The sequence below is a fragment of the Ranitomeya imitator genome, chromosome 4 (genome assembly GCF_032444005.1).
Source record: "Ranitomeya imitator isolate aRanImi1 chromosome 4, aRanImi1.pri, whole genome shotgun sequence".
Lineage (NCBI taxonomy): Eukaryota > Metazoa > Chordata > Amphibia > Anura > Dendrobatidae > Ranitomeya > Ranitomeya imitator.
Window position 1 is genome coordinate 505,834,552 of NC_091285.1, and position 18,939 is coordinate 505,853,490.

The window sequence follows — 18,939 nt, forward strand, 5'->3', positions numbered from 1 at the left end:
GAGAGTGTCGGGCTGCAGAGCAGCTACTCACAGTACGTGCAGTCATCCTGTATTCAGCTCCAGACTGTAGGGCTGCTGTGCCAGGAAGAGGAGGCTCCACAGGAAAAAGGTACAACCTGGATCCACCAAGAGGAAAAAATGGCAATCACAAGAGGGTGCCCAGGTCCAGGATTGAAAAAGCGCACACTGCAGGGACACATGCTGAAAAGCCTGCTCTGAGACAGGAAAGGGGGAGGAGCCAAGTGCCAGGGCAGAGCTAAGTCCCGGCAGGAAGGACCTGACTAAGATAGGCGGGGAAAAAAACCCGCCCGAAAAGCAGGAAGAAGAGGGGCGGAGCCAGCCCTGCAGCTAGGCCAGAGTGAAGCCGGGACCTAAATTAGAGCTGGTGACCGCCAAAGGATGGGGGAGCAGTGCGGAGGATTGAAAAAAAACGCTGCAAAACAACGCCTGCAGCCCCCAATACCCCCAAAATTAAAGGGGAAAAGACCCCTGATGCCACACTCTGCAGCTAGGCCCGGAAGAAGGTGGGACCTAGATTATATCAGATGACCACCGGAGAACGGTGGAATTGGCGGGGAGAACCCTAAAACTGCTGCAAAGGTAACCTGAATTAAGGGCCCACTATTAAAATAAAGGAATTTTTTTTTTCTCCTGATTTTTTTTCTGTGATTTTATCTTTCACTCTGTACCTGGGGGGAGAAAGAGAGAGAGTACCTCCCCATCCAAGATCGGACATCCGATAATCCAGCATAGTGGGACGTCCGAGTCTCCTCAAACCCACAGGCTCTGGTGGGCGAGTGGGTGGGAGACGGAGGCAGGCCCGGGTCTGAATCACCTCAACATGCTTCTGTGTTATGGGCTGGGGCCCTGCCGACTAGACGTATGAGGATACGGGGTGGCTGTACACGCCGTACTCAGTCTCTTTGTGGGACTACAGTTGTGACCGTTCACCCTGTATCCCTCCGGAAACCTGAAAAGAAACGACGCACATTGAGGTAGATAAGGGTCTAATGAAAGACCCATGTCCACCTCCTACTGACACCAAGCTAAGCTGAATATCCTACTTCCTGTCGGTAGGGTGTATAGTGCAGGGGAGGAGCTAACTTTTTTATTTGCATATGCTGTAGCATACACCCATGGTTCCTGTGTCCCCCAATGAAGCGATAGAGAAAACGCAATGTGTGAACATAGCATATGTCAATTATTGTGATAAGAGTTTTTTCACGGCTAACATTCATACCTATGAAAAGCTATGGGATTGTTCACAAGTCCTATTTTTTTTCCTCGGACCCAGTGGTCCGAACAAAAGCAAGGAGGCTTGTCAGATATTAAACTGGATCAGAAAGGCCAATGCCAAGGTCTATGGGTCCATTTAGGGGAGAGGAGAAAAAAAAAAAATCACTGAAGTCTGAATGAGCACTAATCCATGTTCTAGACATAGAAGCACAAAATACTTCAAGTTTGGCTTTGCAGCACAGACAAACTTGTTCTCTGTGTGCTAAACGGTTATAGGATGTTTCGCTCCCAGCAGTTTGCCCCTGGGTACATTTCGCCCCCGCACATTTCGTCCCCAGCATTTGGCCCCAGGATGTTTCTCCCCTGCACATTTCACCCCTGGGTACATTTTGCCCCCACACATTTTGTCCCCAGCATTTGGCCCCCCAGGATGTTTCGCACTGCACATTTTACCCGCACACTTTTCGCCCCCAGCAGTTCGCCCATTTCGTCCCCGGCAGTTCGCCCCTGGATGTTTGTGCCCTTGTGGTTCATGAATTCCTGTCCGTCATCAATGTTTCACCCCCGGCAGTTCGCCCATGGATATTTGTACCCTTGTGGTTTATGAAATCCTGTCCTTTATCAATGTTTCGCCCCCGGCAGTTCGCCCCAGGATGTTTGTACCCTTGTGGTTCATGAATTTGCGTCTGTCATCAATGTTTCGCCCCCAGCAGTTCGTTCCCGGATATTTGTACCCCGTTTTGCCCCCAGAATTGTGTGTTTGGATGTTTCGCCAGTTTGTCCTTGTGGTTCATGAATTACCGTCCGTCATCAATCCACATGCCACAAAAGTACTGTACAGAGTGCTGCACTTTTGTGACATGTTTAATAAAATGTTTCCATCTGTAAACCTCACAACTGATTGCATTATAGTGTCATAGCATTTTAACCGCAATTTTAACAAGACATTTTCAAAAACTTTTCTAAGCCTGTGTGCACACATTCAGGATTTTTCGCGCTATAACAACACTTAAAAACGCATACATATGCATCCCATCATTTATAATGCATTCTGCAATTTTTGTACATATGTTGCATTTTTTCCGGGGGGAAAAAAAAACGCAGCATGTTCATTAATTTTGCATTTTTTTCGCGTTTTTACTGCTATATAATACATTGGGAAAGCTCCAGAAACAAGTGGTAAAAACGCGAGAAAAACGTGAAAAAACGCATGCGGATTTCTTGCAGAAAATGTCCGGTTTTCTTCAGGAAATTTCTGCAAGAAATCCTGATGTGTACACATAGCCTTATAATGCATTTTGCAATTTTTGTGCATATGTTGCTTTTTTTCGCGAAAAAAACGCATTGCGGTAAAAAACGCAGCATGTTCATTACTTTTGCGGATTTCCCACTATATTATTGCATTGGTAACCTCCGGAAAGAAACGCGAGAAAAACGCAAAAAAAAAGCGCATACGGGAATTCATAAACCGCAAGGGTACAAACATCCGGGGGCGAACTGCTGGGGGTGAACTGCCAGGTGCGAAACATCCGGGGGCAAATTGCCAGGGGCGAAGTGGGTGAACTCCTGGGGGCAAACTGCTGGGGACGAAATGTGCGGGCGTGAAATGTGCGGGGGCGAAACATCCTGGGGGCCAAATGCTGGGGATGAAATGTTAGGGGGCGAAATGTACAAACATCCGGGGGCGAAACATCCTGGGGGCCAAATGCTGGGGACGAAATGTGCGGGGGCGAAATGTACCCAAGGGTGAACTGCTGGGGGCGAACTGCTGGGGGCAAAATATGCGGAGGTGAAATGTGTTGGGGCGAAACATCCTGGGGGCCAAATGCTAGGGACGAAATGTTCGGGAACGAAATGTACCCAGGGGCGAACTGCTGGCGGCGAAATGTGTGGGGGTGAAATGTACCCAGGGACGAAACATCCAAATCCCGTGCTAAACATGCCACTGCAATACTCTTTCCAGATCACAAGGAGTTGTACTAAAGTAACTTTTCTATTTCCATTTTCACATAACCTGAAACATTCGTAATGACTCACCTTCTTTAGAGGAGTTGGGCGTTTTAATTTTGGAATTTCTTTTTCTTTCCCCCTTTTCATCCGGGGTGCAGTGGAATCCAATGGGTTAGGGGAAGCCATTAGTGCCTGGCTATTCATGAAGAGATTTCGGTTTGTGTGCTCTTTGGTGTGAAATGGCACAGTGCTGCCAACTAAAGTAAACATTTGTTTGATATTGAAAAGATTTGAAACCGTTTCACAAATTATAAAAATGATCAGTAATATTAACTATTATCAGACAATATGTAAGTAGCACAGCAGATAACTTGTTAACCTATGAGGTACACTTTATTCATAGGTGGTTAAGCAAAGTATGAAGCCGCCTCAGGAGCGGAGCCTGCTGCAGAGGCCAGCTGTTTAACACGCCTGTAACTAGAGACAAGAATGCGCTCTAATCACATTAGTACAACTTCATTTCCGCTGTCAATCTCTAACAGTGTCATTTAAAGGACAACATTGCTGGTGTGTTAGAGACTGACAGTGGTATTGTAGGTGTAGGGGGATTAAAAAAAAAAAAAAAAAAATAATGTATTTGGCATGGTCATATCTGAGAAGTCTGTTTATTATTCCCCTTCACAATGTCACTGCACTTTGAATTTGCTTTACGGCACATTATATGGTAAAACAAATGGCTTGATTCAAAATTACAGCTAGTCCCGGAAAAGAAAATTTAAAAAGAATATGATATGGCTATATCAACATAAAAAAAAAATGACGGCTTTCAGAACACACAGGGAGGAAAAAACAAAAAGCACAAAAAAAATAAATCAAAAATCAAAAGCGTACTTGCTGCAGAAAAGTCAAGGACAGCAGAATGTAAGTGCCCTCACAGCCAGCTCCGCTACATCTAGAGATGGCAGGTTGCATGATGCGTCCATACAGCCTGTCATTCAGCAGAGTGGACCCGAACCCCATTCACTTGAATGGAGGGCCCGACAATACAGTGTTTGACACAATGTCATATGCATGACAACGCGGCTAACATCGCTTCTGATCAGCGGTGAAACTATCCCCATTGGTCAAAGAGCCGCTGTTCCCACACAGTCAAAAGAAAGCATGAGCGCTCAAGCTGTGATCGGAGGTGTACAGTTTACCTCCGGTTCCTTGTGTCAGCTGATGGGAATACCGCTCCCATCATACGACACCTGCGGCCGCTAATAACAGTGAGAGCAGGAGTGGCTGTGGGAGTATACATTAGCAGGCTCCTGCGCTGTAAATAAATAAATAAATAAAAAATGGTGTGGGTTCCCCTGTATTTTTGATAACCAGCCAGGCAAAACTGACAGCAGGGGGTTGCAACCCTCAGCTGTCAGCGTTAGCAAGGCTGGTTATCAAGAATAGAAGGGTATTCATGCTGTTTTTTTTCAATTATTTAAATAATTAAAAAAATAAAAAAAAAAACTGAGTGGGGTCCCTCCCATTTTTGATAACCAGCCTTGATAAAGCAGACAGCTGGTATTCTCAGGCTGTCAAGGGACCATGGATAATTGGCCTCCCCAGCTTAAAAATAGCACACAGAAAAGGCACATCTATTAGATGCACCAATTCTGGTGCTTTGACCGGCTCTTCTCACTTGCCCTGTAGCGATGGCAATTGGGGTTCATATTTGTGGGGTTGATGTCACCTTTATATTGTTAGGTGACATCAAGCCGACGGATTAGTAATGGAAAGGCGTCTATAAGACACCTATCCATTACTAATCCTATAGTTACCGTACATGGTAAATAAACACACAGCCAGAATAAAGTCTTTTATTAGAAATAAAACAAAACAAACACAGTTTTACATTTTTTATTTAAAAATAAAAAACACAGTTATATTTACCTAACTTTTAATTTCACCGAAGCCCTCGTCTTCTGTAATAAAATGAAAATAAAAAACAACAGTATCCCTCACCTGTCCGTCGTTCTGTCCCACGCCGTAATCATGTCTGGGGGGAGAAATAGTTTTCAACTTGGAAGGTGTCAAGATGCCACTGTCCAGGCTGAGAACCACTGGTGAATGAGCTGCTGCGAGTGCAGCCTCAGTGATTAGCGGTGACGTCACTGAGGCTGCGTTCCCAGCTAGGCTGAACTGCAGTGACCTCAGTGAGATCCCCACTAGCACCGTGAGAAAGTCGCACAGTACAGAGTCAAATTCACTGCGGTGAACTCAGCTCTGCACCACGCGACTTTCTCAAGGTGCTAGAGGGGATCTTACTGAGGCCACCACAGTTCAGCTCGGCCGGGAACGCAGCCTCAGTGACGTCACCGCTAGTCACTAAGGCTGCAGCAGCTCATTCATCAGTGGTTCTCAGGCTGGACGGTCGCATCTTGGCACCGTCCAGGTTGAAAACTGTTTATCCCCTAGACATGGATTGCGGTGTGGGACAGAACGATGGAAGGTGAAAGACATTGTTGTTTTTTAATTTTAATTGTCTTGAAGGAGACAATGGTGTTGGTGGAATAGGCGAGGTCATCAGTACGGTTTAATTAAGATATATTAAACTAGTCTGTGTCTTTCTTTCAATTAAAAGGACTTAATTCTTGGTGTGTGTTTTTATACAATATGACTATGGGGTTAGTAATGAGAGTGTCTTATTGACGCCTCTCCATAGCTAACCTCGTGGCTTGATGTCACCTGACAATACAACGGTGATATCAACCATCCAACTATCATGCCACTGCTACAGGACAAGTGGGAAGAGCGACGCTATATGCCAGTATCCATGGCCACTTCCTACGCTATTAATTTCAGCCCCCTGCTGTCTGCAGAGCCTTTGCTGGTTATTAATTATAGGGGGACCCCACGTAATTTTTTTAGGGTCCCCATTTTAATAGCCAGTAAAACAGGATTTTTGGTTGCTTACCGTAAAATCTGTTTCTTGGAGCCTCCATTGGGGGACACAGGAACCATGGGTGTATGCAGCTGCCACTAGGAGGCTGACACTATGCAAATAAAAAAGTTACCTCCTCCTCTGCAGTGTACACCCCACCGACTGGCATTATACTCTTCAGTTAGTGAGAAAGCAGTAGGAGAAAAATAACAAGGTTGAAAACCATAACCACAAACTTGAGAACTGTAAACGTGAGAACAGTCATAGAACAGATAACAGAAACATTGGGAGGGAGCTGTGTCCCCCAATGGAGGCTCCAAGAAACAGATTTTACGGTAAGGTAAGCAACCAAAAATCCTGTTTTCTTTATCGCCTCTCATTGGGGGACACAGGAACCATGGGACGTCCCAAAGCAGTCCCAAGGGCGGGAAAAAACGGACTTCCATCAGGTCAGAGGACTGACCCCTGCCGCCTCCAAGATCCTTCTGACTAGGCTGGCGTCCGCCGACGCGTAGGTATGGACCTTGTAAAATTTGGCGAACGCGTGGATGGAAGACCAGGTTGCCGCTTTGCAAAGCTGTAGGGCGGAAGCCCTGTGGTGCACCGCCCAGGAGGCGCCGACTGCCCGGGTAGAGTGAGCCTTGATCCCAGGAGGGGGCACTCTGTTCTTGACGCGGTAAGCCTCCAGAATTGCCGTTCTGATCCAGCGAGCAATAGTCGCCTTAGAAGCCGATTGGCTTCTGCGCGTGCCATCAGGAAAGACGAAAAGAGAATCCGTCTTCCGGAAAGTGGACGTTCTATCCAGGTAGATCCTCACTGCCCTGACGAGGTCCAGCTTGTTCAACGATCGCTCCAGGGGATGAGTCGGAGCTGGAGAAAAGGAAGGTAGAACGATGTCCTCGTAGAGGCGAAAGGTGGAAACCACCTTAGGAAGGAAGGAAGGAAGGCGGAGGCCTGACGACCACCTTGTCCTGGTGAATGACCAAGAACGGAGGACGGCAAGAGAGGGCCGCCAACTCGGAAACGCGGCGGATAGAAGTAATGGCCACCTTCCAAGATAGAACTGACAGGGGAATCTCCCTGAGAGGCTCAAAGGGGGAAGCCCTAGAACGCCCAGGACCAGGTTTAAATCCCATGAATCCACAGGGGCCCTGTATGGAGGGACAGCGTGTGCTACTCCTTGAAGTAAGGTCTTAACCTGTGGTCGGGAGGCTAAAGTCTTCTGAAAAAGGATGGAAAGCGCAGAGACCTGGCCCTTCAGGGAACTAAGAACTAGGCCCGAATCCAGTCCTGCCTGAAGGAAGGCCAAAATGGAAGGCAGGGAAAAGGACATAGAAGAAACGCGGATGGACTCGCACCAACGGAAGTAAGCCTTCCAGGTACGATAATAGGCCCTGGAAAACGAAGGCTTCCGAGCCTGAATCATGGTGTGAATCACCCGGTCCGAAAGGCCGGATGCTCTTAGAACTGCAGTCTCAACAGCCACGCCGTTAAACTGAGCGACTGAAAATTCGGGTGGCAGATCGGACCCTGAGACAGCAGATCGGGTCCGTCTGGAAGGCGCCAGGGAGCGTCTGCGAGAGGATTGACGAGCTCCGCGAACCAAGCTCTCCTGGGCCAATCCGGGGCGATCAGAATGACCAGCACCCCTTCCACTTTTTTTTTTTTTCCCAACAGTTTGGGAAGTAATGGAAGGGGTGGGAACAGGTAGGGCAGCACGAACTGTGACCAAGGAATGGCCAGAGCGTCGACACCCACTAAAAGAGGATCGCGAGACCTGGAGACAAACTGCAGAACCTTCCTGTTCATTCGAGACACCGTGAGGTCCACGTCCGGAGTCCCCCATCGAAGACAAATCTGATGGAAGACCTCCGGATGCAAGGACCATTCCCCTGCCGCGAGACCCTCACGGCTGAGGAAGTCGGCGGCCCAATTGTCCACGCCGGGGATATGCACCGCGGATATCACCGGAACCGTTGCCTCTGCCCAGAGGAGGATCTTAGATACCTCGGCCAAGGAACTCAGAGTCCCCCCTTGATGGTTGACATATGCCACCGCCGTGGCATTGTCCGTCTGGATTCGGATTGGAAGGCCCCTGAGAATCCTTTCCCAGCGACGAAGGGACAGAAAAATGGCCTGGATCTCAAGGACATTGATCGGCAACGTTGACTCCTGCGCCGACCAACGGCCCTGAACCGTCAGGTGGCGAAACACCGCGCCCCAGCCGAGCAGGCTGGCATCCGTCGTCACCACTTGCCAGTGAACTGGAAGGAAAGATCTGCCCTGGGAGACGAGAGGTGACGTGAGTCACCAGTTGAGAGACCGTTTGACCCGGGGAGAAAGTTGGATCGGGTGGTCTAGGGAGAAGACAGACCTGTCCCACCGAGAGAGGATGGCTTGCTGAAGAGGTCGCGAGTGAAACTGGGCGAAAGAAATCGCTTCCAATGTTGCTACCATCCTCCCCAAAACCTTCATGGCCGATCGGAAGGAGGGAGACCGAAGGCCCTGAAGCATGCGTATGTCCCGACGAAGGATGGATCTCTTGTCTTCGGGAAGAAAGACCTTGGTCTGACGAGTGTCGAAGAGCATGCCCAGAAAGATGATGCGCTAAGAAGGAATAAGGCAGGACTTCTTCTGGTTGACCAGCCACCCGAAGTGGGCTAGGGTGTCGAGAACGATGGACAGGCTTTGGCGGGCCTGAGAAAATGATGGAGCCTTGATGAGTATGTCGTTGAGGTATGGAAACAGAACCAGGCCTCTGACCCTCAAGACTGCCAACAGTGCCGCCATGAGCTTCGTGAAAACTCTTGGGGCGAAAGACCGAAAGGCAGGGCGACGAACTGAAAATGTTCCTGAAGCACTGCAAAGCGCAGGATCGGCGATGTCCTGGGAATATCGGAACATGGAGGTAGGCGTCCTAAATATCTATGGAACACAGAAATTCCTGAGCCTCCATGGAAGCAATTACTGAACGAAGGGATTCCATCCTGAAGTGTCTCAGACGAACCCTCCTGTTCAGCAATTTGAGGTCCAGAATGGGGCGAACCTTGCCGTCTTTTTTCGGTACCACAAAAAGGTTCGAGTAGAAACCTGTGAACCGTTCTTTTTCTGGGACGGAAACGATTACCCCGGCTTTGAGAAGCGAAGCGATGGCTGCGAAGAAACCCGAAACTAGAGCGGGATCTCTTGGAGGTCGGGATTCGAAGAAACGATCCCGGGGTTGAGAAACAAACTCTATCTTGTATCTCCGGGATACAACTTCCCCGACCCATGCATCCTCCACTGCGGAGATCCACGCGTCCCTGAAGAAGAGAAGACGGCCGCCCAACCTGGGAGGTGGGCTGGGCTCTTGCCGAGAGTCATGCCGAGGAGGCTTAGCCTGGGTGAGAAGAGAACTTATACCCCCGGTGGCGTCCTTAATGATTTGGTCCAGCTTGGAACCAAAGAGACGAGAGCCTTGGAAGGGCAGACTGGTAAGGGACTTTTTGGAAGATAAGTCCGCCTGCCAGGCCTTGAGCCAAACGGTCCGGCGGATGGCAACAGCATTGCTGGACGCCTGAGCTGCACAAGACGCGGCGTCCAGAGAGGCAGAGACCAGATATTCACCAGGGTGGGAAATCTGGTTGGCAAGATGCACGGGAGGTACCCCATCCAGGATAACTCGGCAAAGTTCTTTGGCCCATTTGGAAATGGATTTTGAAACCCAAGTGGAAGCAAAAGCTGGGCATAGAGCCGCGCAGCCGCTTCAAAGGCTGACTACGCAAAGGATTCTATAACTCTATCGTTAGAATCCTCCAGTGATGCTCCGCGGGACAGTGGAAGCACCGTGTTGGTGGACAGCCTGGAAACAGGGGGATCCACCGAGGGAGAGACCGTCCAATTGGCGGTAAGTTCAGGAGAAAGAGTATATAAACACACCCAGGTGTTTTCCCCTCTGAAAACGTCTGGTCGGGTTCTCTCTCTCTCTCTGGACACGATTTCCTCGAATTCAGGATGAGGAGCAAAAAACTTGGAAGGTGGTTTAGCCCGTCTAAATGAAACCGCCTGATCTGCGGATTCCGTAGAGGGATCCTTGATGCCACAGGTCTGCTTTACAGCTCCAATGAGATTCTGGACCATATCTCTCATGGTGGCGATTTGGTTAGAATCCAGCTCCGAAATATCCTCCGAGGGCGCATCAGAGAACGTCTCGCCTGACTCAGGGGAGGAGGATCGGGAGGACGCCGACCGCAGAGGAGGATCGTGTGGCGAGATGGAGCGAGAAGAGGACTCAGACCATCGTTCCTGTCTGGACCTTTTGCGGCTTGTCATGGAGGGCTCGGACGGAGGCTCCTGCGACCCGCAGGCTACTGCGGGGGTCTGTAGAGATAATCGATCCAGCACGGAAACCAGAGTTTGAGACACCCGTGTTAGATTGGACACCGATTGTGACAGAGAGGAAGCCCAGCCTGGGATGGGGGTATCACTCTCGGCGGATCGGCAGGGGAATCCTGGGCGGTGGGAACAATCGGGTTGCTGGAGGCCTGACAGAGCGGAGAGGACTGAGCTGAGGGAAAGGTGTGAAGAGAATGCCAGAGGGTAGGGGACAGTGGGAGCAGAGGGGGGTGTCAGTCTGCAGTTGCAGAGCTACTTACGGCTGACGAAATACCAGACAGAAGACGCAGCCCAGGTCGTGGTCCCTCAGGGAAGGTAAGAAGGAATGCTCTTCCCCTCTGGATGTGCAGCAGTCCAGCCAGGTGAATCCGAACCCCCAGTAAGCCCCTGCAGCACACCGATATCAGGGACGTGCGTGCCAGGAGTACAAAGATGGCGTCGGTGGGCGGAGCAACGCCTCGTGCCGAGGTGGGGATGTTCGGCGGGGAAAAAGCCCGCCCGAGTAAAAGGGAAGTGGGCGAGCGGCATCGCCGGAAGTAGGCCCCGGGAAAAGCCGGGGCCTAAATTAGAAGCCGGCGGCCGCCGGAGAAGCACTGCGGTGCAGGCGCTGCCCAGAATTAAAGGCGCGGGAAGCACTGCTGCGTAACGCCGGAAGTAGGCCCCGGAAAAAGCCGGGGCCTGAATCAGGAAGAAAGGCCGCCGGGGGACCGCGGTGGTGCTAGGTGAGGAAAGGTAGCACGGCTGGCAGAAAACCGCCGCGCCAGACAGGACCACCGCGCAGGGAAAGGGGAAAAGTGCTGCGAGGACCCCTGCTGAATACTGGGACCCCTTTAAGGCACACCGACCAGGCCAAAAAGGTGGCCTGGAATACTGAAAACAAGGGACCCCCGGGAAGTATACTCACCTAAAATCATCCCACGCTGTCCGTTACTAACCTCAAACCTTGGGAAGGTATCAGACGTCCAGGGAGCTGATGGACGTCCTCGTCTCCTCCAACCGACAGGCTCTGGTGGGCGAGGGACGGAGCCAGGACCGGACTTCTAAGCACGATTGTGTGCTAGGATCTTGGTCCTGGAGAGGGATCTATGAGGATACGGGGTGGCAGTACACGCCGTACTCATAGTCCGATTGTGGGAATACAGGTGTGACTGCTCACCCTGTATCCCATCCGGAAAAACCTGAAAAGAAACGACGCACATTGAGGTAGATAAGGGTCTAATGAAAGACCCGTGTCCACCTCCTACTGACACTAAGCTAAACTGAAGAGTATAATGCCAGTCGGTGGGGTGTACACTGCAGAGGAGGAGCTAACTTTTTTATTTGCATAGTGTCAGCCTCCTAGTGGCAGCAGCATACACCCATGGTTCCTGTGTCCCCCAATGAGAGGCGATAAAGAAAAGCTAAGTATACAGCTGTGAGCTGATGTTAAAGGGAACCTGTCACCTAATTTTGGCCCTAAAAACTGCGGCCACCGCCATCAGAGGCTTATCTACAGCATTCTGTAATGCTGTACATAAGCCCCGATGTAACCTGAAAGATAAGAAAAACAAGTTAGATTATACTCACCCAGGGGCGGTCCGGTCCGATGGGCATCACAGATCTGGGTCTAGCGCCTCCCATCTTCATGCGATGAAGTCCTCTTCTTTGCTTCCTAAGGCGTAATTTATCTCCCCTTTTGAGGGCAGAGCAAAAGTACTGCAGTGCGCAGGCTCCGGGAAAGGTCAGAAATGGCCCAGCACCTGCGCACTGCAGTACTTTACGCTGCCCGCTATAGGGCAAATCAGTAGCCCTGCACAGGAGCCGCAACAGAAGCAAGGAAGATGACAACATCGTATGAAGATGGGAGGCGCCGGACCTGGACCTGTGACGCCCATCGGACCCGAACCGGGACAGCCCCTGGGTGAGTATAATCTAATTTGTTTTTCTTATCTTTCAGGTTACATGGGGGGCTTATTTACAGCATTACAGAATGCTGTAGATAAGCCCCTGATGGCGGTGGCCGCAGTTTATATGGCCAAAATTAGGTGACAGATTCCCTTTAATAGCCTGGGAAGCTTCATGGGTATTACCTGCTTCCCAGGCTATAAACATTGAACCCCAGCTGTCGGCTTTCCCTCTGCTGGTTACAAAAGTTACGCGTGAGCCCACGCCATTTTTTGCAGAAAAACAATCTTTTAATAATTAAATACATGTACAGTTAACTGCACACTGTACTAATTGTATATGTCCCTGATATCTGTATAACTATCTATTCTATGTGTATGTAATCCATCTTTTCTATCCTGTCAGCTCCTGCTGTGATTTCACTATACACGGCTGCTGAATTGCCGGCTTATCTTCTATCTATTTAATATATACGTGTGTGTATAGAAAAAAAGGCAGAAAAAATGCCCAGTGTGAACATACCATAAGGCAGATAACATACCTGTGTATGATAATGGCCTGGTGTTCGTAATCTGACGAGCTTTCATTGCTTGCTGTTGCCTCTCCAATTCTGCCAGCATGTCCCCTAAATCTAGCTGAACTGGTGTCTTGCTTTTCTTACCAGATGCTTTAGATAAAGCTTCCTGTAAAGCAGACACAGGCCATGAAAAATGATACAAGGTTTCAGAAAATAGTACTGGATCAGAACAGAAATGGCACAATGTTACTAGCATACTAGAACAATTACTCAGATAAAAAGTTCTCCACCACTAAAAATATTATAATAAGCTTATAATCACCAAGTCAACTTACTAATGACTTGTATGCAAACAAGAAAAAAATATAGAAAGGCAGCACTCACTGCTTCCTGTGGTGTAAAGAAGTCCTTTATTTCAATTCATAAGGACATTCAAAGAGGTATAGTGGTGTGAGGGGAGATATGTGGGAGTTGAAACGACCTGTAAAAGCGCCACCTGTGCGCAAAACAGTGGTCGTCCTTCCATCTCCCTGCATATCTCCCCTAACACTTCGCTATGAAACTTTGAATGTCCGTATGAATAGAAATAAAGGACTTCTTTTCACCACAGGAAACCGTGAGTGCTGCCTGTCTATATTTTTTCATGTTTACATAATACTTGTTGGCTACTGCACCACAAGCATCAAAATTTTCTTGAAGAGTTGTTGGTTTTTACAACATATCATCTACTGGTGCCTAAATATTTCTCACCTGTTTTGAATTAATGACTTGTATGTCACAAGTCAAAAAAATGATAATTCACTGCTGCTTGGAATTTGTCACATTTTATTCTTTGATCATGTAACATGGAGTGAGGCAGATGAGACCCCCTGATCACGTCCACAATCACATGTCCCCCTTGGAACGCTTTGCAAATCGGCCTACTGTGCACACCCATTTGTATTTACTCTGATTTCACCTGTTGCATAAAGCAACAAGAGCCCAATAGAAGGAAAGCATTTATACATAAGGAGTAGAGATGGGCGGACCCCTGGATGTTCGGGTCAGGTGGGTTCAGCCGAACACTTAAAAAAGAAAAAAAAGTTTGGGTTCAAGTACCAGGAGTACCCCGACCCAAACCAGATTCACTTGAATGGGGGGGCTGAACATTCTCGTGTTTGCCACGCTGTCATGTGCACGCCAAACACTTCTGATGGGCAGTAAAAAAATGTTTACCGCTGGTCAGACAGCCGCGGTTCCCATGTGTCAAATGACAGCTGTGATCGGAGGTAAAAGGTTTTCCTCTGGTCACTGGTGTCGGCTGATGGGACTACTGCTCCTATCAGCCTACACCTGCTGCCGCCAATAACAGCAAGAGCAGGCGGAGGCTGATGGGAAAATTCATCAGCTGACGCATGCGATCTAGATAAATTATAAGAAAAAAAAACAAAACAAAAAAAAAAACACACAAAAACACTGAATAGGTTCCCCCATATTTTTGATAACCAGCCAGGCAAAACTGACAGCTTGGGCTGCAACCCTCAGATGTCAGCATTAGCACAGCTGCTGATCAAAAATAGAGGGGTCCCCACATGTTTTTTAAAATTATTTAAATAATAAAAAAAAAAAACAGCAATCGGTCCTCCAATTTTTTGACAACCAGCTAAGCTAAAGCAGAGAGCTGGGGGATTGGTATTCTCAGACTTGTAAGGGGCCATGAATATTGTCCCCCCAGCCTAAAAATAGCAGCCCGCAGCCACCCAGAAAATGTGATTCTATTAGGTGCTCCAATTCTGGCGCTGTTCCCGGCTCTTCATATTTGTTTGGTTGATGTCACATTTATATTGTCTGACATCAAACCCACGGATTAGTAATGGAGAGGCGTCTTTAAAAATAATAAACACAGTTATACTCAACTAACGCCCATTCCAATTAAGACAGTCTCATTTAATAGAGCAAAAATAAAAAACAAACAACCATATCCCTCACTTGTCCGTCGTTCTGTCCCATGCTGTAATCCATGTCTGGGGATAAACAGTTTTCAACCTGGATGGTGCCAAGATGCGACCGTCCAGGCTGACCTCAGTGACCAGAGGTGATGTCATCAAGGTTATCGCAGGTCACTAAAGCTGCGTTACCTGCCGGGCCAATGAAGTGCGGTGACCTTGGTAAGATCACCGCTAGAAAAGTGAGAAAAAGTTCAAATGCCACCGTTCATGCTGAAAAGCAAATGTCGCACAGATGGATTACGGCATGGGGCACAATATCCATGGTCCCTTACAAGCCCAAAAATACCAGCCCCCAGCTGTCTGCTTTAGCTTGTCTGGTTGTCAAGAAATACGGGGACCCCATGTCGTTTATTTAAATAGTTAAAAGAAACAGCACGGGAACCACTCTATTCTTGATAAACAACCTGGCTAATGTTGAGAGGTGAGGGTTTCACCTCTCAGCTGTCAGTTTTGTCTGGCTGGTTATCAAAAATACAGGAGAAAAACCATGCTGGTTTTTTTTTTACTTCTTTATTTAGAGCACAGGTGCCAGCTGATGAATACTCCCGTCAGCGCCACCTGCTCTCACTGTTATTAGCAGTAGCAGGCATAGGGTGATGAAATCAATACTCCCATCAACTGACACCAAAGGTAAACATTTTACCTCCAATCACAGCTGCAGGCTCACGCTGTCAAATGACAGCGTGGGAACCACGGCTGCCTGACCGGTGATAATGATTTTACTGCCGATCAGAAGCAGCGTTTGTCGCGCTGTCATGCACATGACAGCGTGAGAAAAGAGGGATTTTGGTTCTTACCGTAAAATCTCTTTCTTCGAGCCTTCATTGGGGGACACAGGTAACCATGGGTGTATGCTGCTGTTGTTAGGAGGCTGACACTATGCAAATAAGGAAACGTTAACACCTCCTCGGCAGTATACACCCTCCGACATGCACAATGCAACTCAGTTTGGTGCTAAAGCAGTCGTAGGAGTAAGTATAAGGAACTCAATCTATGTACCAACCCAAAACAACGGCACGTTGGCCAACATTGTACAAAATAAAGGGAGGGTGCTGTGTCCCCCAATGAAGGCTCCAAGAAAGATGTTACGGTAAGAACCAAAAATCCCTCTCTCGCTTCATTGGGGGACACAGGTAACCATGGGACGTCTAAAAGCAGTCCCAAGGGTGGGGGGAAAAAAAAAAAATAGTCCGAGAAAAGAAGACTTAGGTCGGCCGGTGGGAAACCGTCGCCTGCAGTATCTTCCTACACAGGCCTGCATCCGCAGAAGCCTGAGTATGCACCTTGTAGAACCTTATGAAGGTGTGAGGGGATGACCAGGTTGCAGCTTTGCAGACCTGCAAAGCCGACGCCTGGTGACGAACGGCCCAAAAAGTTCCCACAGCCCGGGCAGAGTGAGCCCTCACCACGGGAGGAGGCTGTTTATCCTGAACGTAGTATGCCTCCAGAACCGAACAAATCCAACGAGCAATAGTAGATTTAGAAGCGAGGAGCCCTTTTCGACGACATTCAGAGATGACAAACAGAGGATCGGACTGGCGAAAAGTAGCAGTTCTGGTAAGATGGACTCGGATAGCCCTGACCAAATCCAGCTCGTTGAGAGATTTCTCCAAGGGATGGACCGGGGAAGGGCACAAGGAAGGAAGGACGATGTCCTGTTGATGTGAAAAGCCGAAACTACTTTTGGTAGAAAGGAAGGAACAGGCCGCAAGACTACTTTGTCCTGGTGCAGAATTAGGAAAGGAGAATGGCAGGATAATACCGCTAACTCGGATACCCTCCTAATAGAGGTGATGGCGACCAGGAAGGCCACCTTTCAAGATAGGAGAGAAAGGGAAATGTCCTGGATTGGTTCAAAAGGCGCACGTTGGAGGGCGCAGAGAACGAGGTTGAGATCCCATGGCTCAACCGAGGAATGATAAGGAGGTGCTATGTGGGGAACACCTTGGAGGAAAGTGCTGACTTGTGGAAGGGAAGCTAGGTCCCTTTGGAAAAGGATGGACAGGGCGGAGACCTGGCCCTTTAAAGTACTCAAAGAAAGGCACGAATAAAGACATGCTTGAAGGAAGCCAAGGACTGAAGGAAGGGATAAAACCATAGGGAACAAGTTGTTGTCGTCGCACCATCGGAATAAGGCCTTCCAACATCTATGATAAATGCGAGAAGAAGCCGGTTTCCTAGCTTTTATCATGGTCTGTATGACGCTGTGAGAAAAACCTGCGTCCCTTAAGACCGCGGCCTCAACGGCCATACCATTAAATTCAGAGACCGAGAATTCGGGTGGAAGAGGAGCCCCTGCGATAAAAGATCCGGACGGTCTGGAAGTCTCCAGGGGGCGTCCGACAGCATGTTTACTAGCTCCGCGTACCTGGCCCTGCGAGGCCAATCTGGAGCTATTAAGAGAACGGGAACCCTCTCTGCCTTTATCTTTTTTACGACCCTTGGGATCAAGGGAAGAGGAGGAAAAAGATAGGGCATGTGGTACTCTGCCCACGGGATCACCAGGGTGTCGCAACCAACGGCCATCGGGTCCAGAGACCAGGTTACATACTGGGGAACGTTGACGTCCGGAACTCCCCATCTCTGACATATTTGGTTGAAGACGGTGGGATGGAGAGACCACTCGCCTGACGCGAGGCCCTGACTGACGGCTGAGGAAGTCGGCTTCCCAATTGTGCAACCCTGGAATGTGGACAGCTGAGATTGTAGGAACGTGGTTCTCTGCCCAGTGTAGAATGTTTGACACCTCCCTCATGATCTGCTTGCTGCGAGTCCCTCCCTGATGGTTTTTGTAAGCCACGGCCGTGGCGTTGTCTGACTGAACGCGGACCGGATTTCCCGCTAGGAGGGGTTGCTAGCAGAGGAGGGCGAGGAAGATCGCCCTGATCTCCAAGAGATTGATGGGGAGAAGGGTCTTCTGAACCTTCCAGTGACCGTGCGCTGTGTGATGGAGAAAGACCGCACCCCACCCTTGAAGACTGGCGTCAGTGGTGATGATCTGCCAGCGGAGGGGGAGAAATGACCTCCCGCGCTTGATGGAGGCGGAAAGCGTCCACCAAGTGAGAGACTGTCTCACATTGCCCAATTCGCCTTTCTCTCAATCTAGGGAAAGTGGGTTCTTGTCCCAGGCAGACAGGAGAGCCAGCTGGAGAGGGCGAGAATGAAATTGAGCGTAAGGTACTGCTTCCATGGAAGCGACCATCTTCCCTAGTACTCTCATGCAGAGCCGTAGAGGCAGAGGAACCAGGCGCTTTAAGGCTTTGATGCCCTGGCGGAGAGAGAACTTCTCTTTCAGGAGGAAGACCCGAGCTTGGATGGTGTTGAATTCCATGCCCAGGAACTCGAGGCGTTGAGTTGGAATCAAGGTCGACTTGTCCCTGTTGATTATCCAGCCGAGGCGGATCAGCGTGTCCAGAGTGATCTGGAGACTCTGGTCGCAGTCCCGGTGAGACGGACCCTTGACCAGAAGGTCGTCGAGATAAGGGATTATGAGGATCCCCTTTGAATGAAGGATGGCCATGACCGCAGCCGTTACTTTCATAAAGACCCTGTGGGCGGACGCTAGTCCAAACGGGAGAGCTGTAAACTGGTAATGTTCCTGGATAGCGAAACGAAGGAACCTCTGATGCTGCTGACAAATCGGAATATGCAGGTACGCATCCTGAATGTCCACAGAGCACAGATAATCCCCCGGTTCCATGGAAGCGATCACCGAGCGCAGTGACTCCATCTTGAAGTATCGAACCCGAAGGTGGCGGTTCAACTGCTTAAGATTCAAAATCGGGCGGAGAGAGACGTCTTCTCTTGGAACCACGAACGGATTGAGTAAAAACCCGTAAACCGCTCACGGTAAATAATAATAATAATAATTTTATTTATATAGCGCCAACATATTCCGCAGCGCTTTACAAATTATAGAGGGGACTTGTACAGACAATAGACATTACAGCATAACAGAAATACAGTTCAAAACAGATACCAGGAGGAGTGAGGGCCCTGCTCGCAAGCTTACAAACTATGGGGTAAAGAACAGAAACGATCATTCCTGAGGTGAGGAGGGCATCGACGGC

General features: G+C 49.1%; 1 protein-coding gene across 1 annotated transcript in view; it reads right to left on the reverse strand.

The window, feature by feature from the left end:
* The window catches only part of SECISBP2L (SECIS binding protein 2 like), a 96,456-nt gene that overhangs the window by 24,655 nt on the left and 52,862 nt on the right, over window positions 1–18,939 (reverse strand). The window contains exons 11-12 of the mRNA XM_069766037.1: window positions 12,906–13,047; window positions 3,274–3,443 (exon numbers count right to left, since the gene is read on the reverse strand). Coding sequence (XP_069622138.1) covers window positions 3,274–3,443; window positions 12,906–13,047 — 312 coding nt within the window. The remainder of the gene's footprint in view (window positions 1–3,273; window positions 3,444–12,905; window positions 13,048–18,939) is intronic.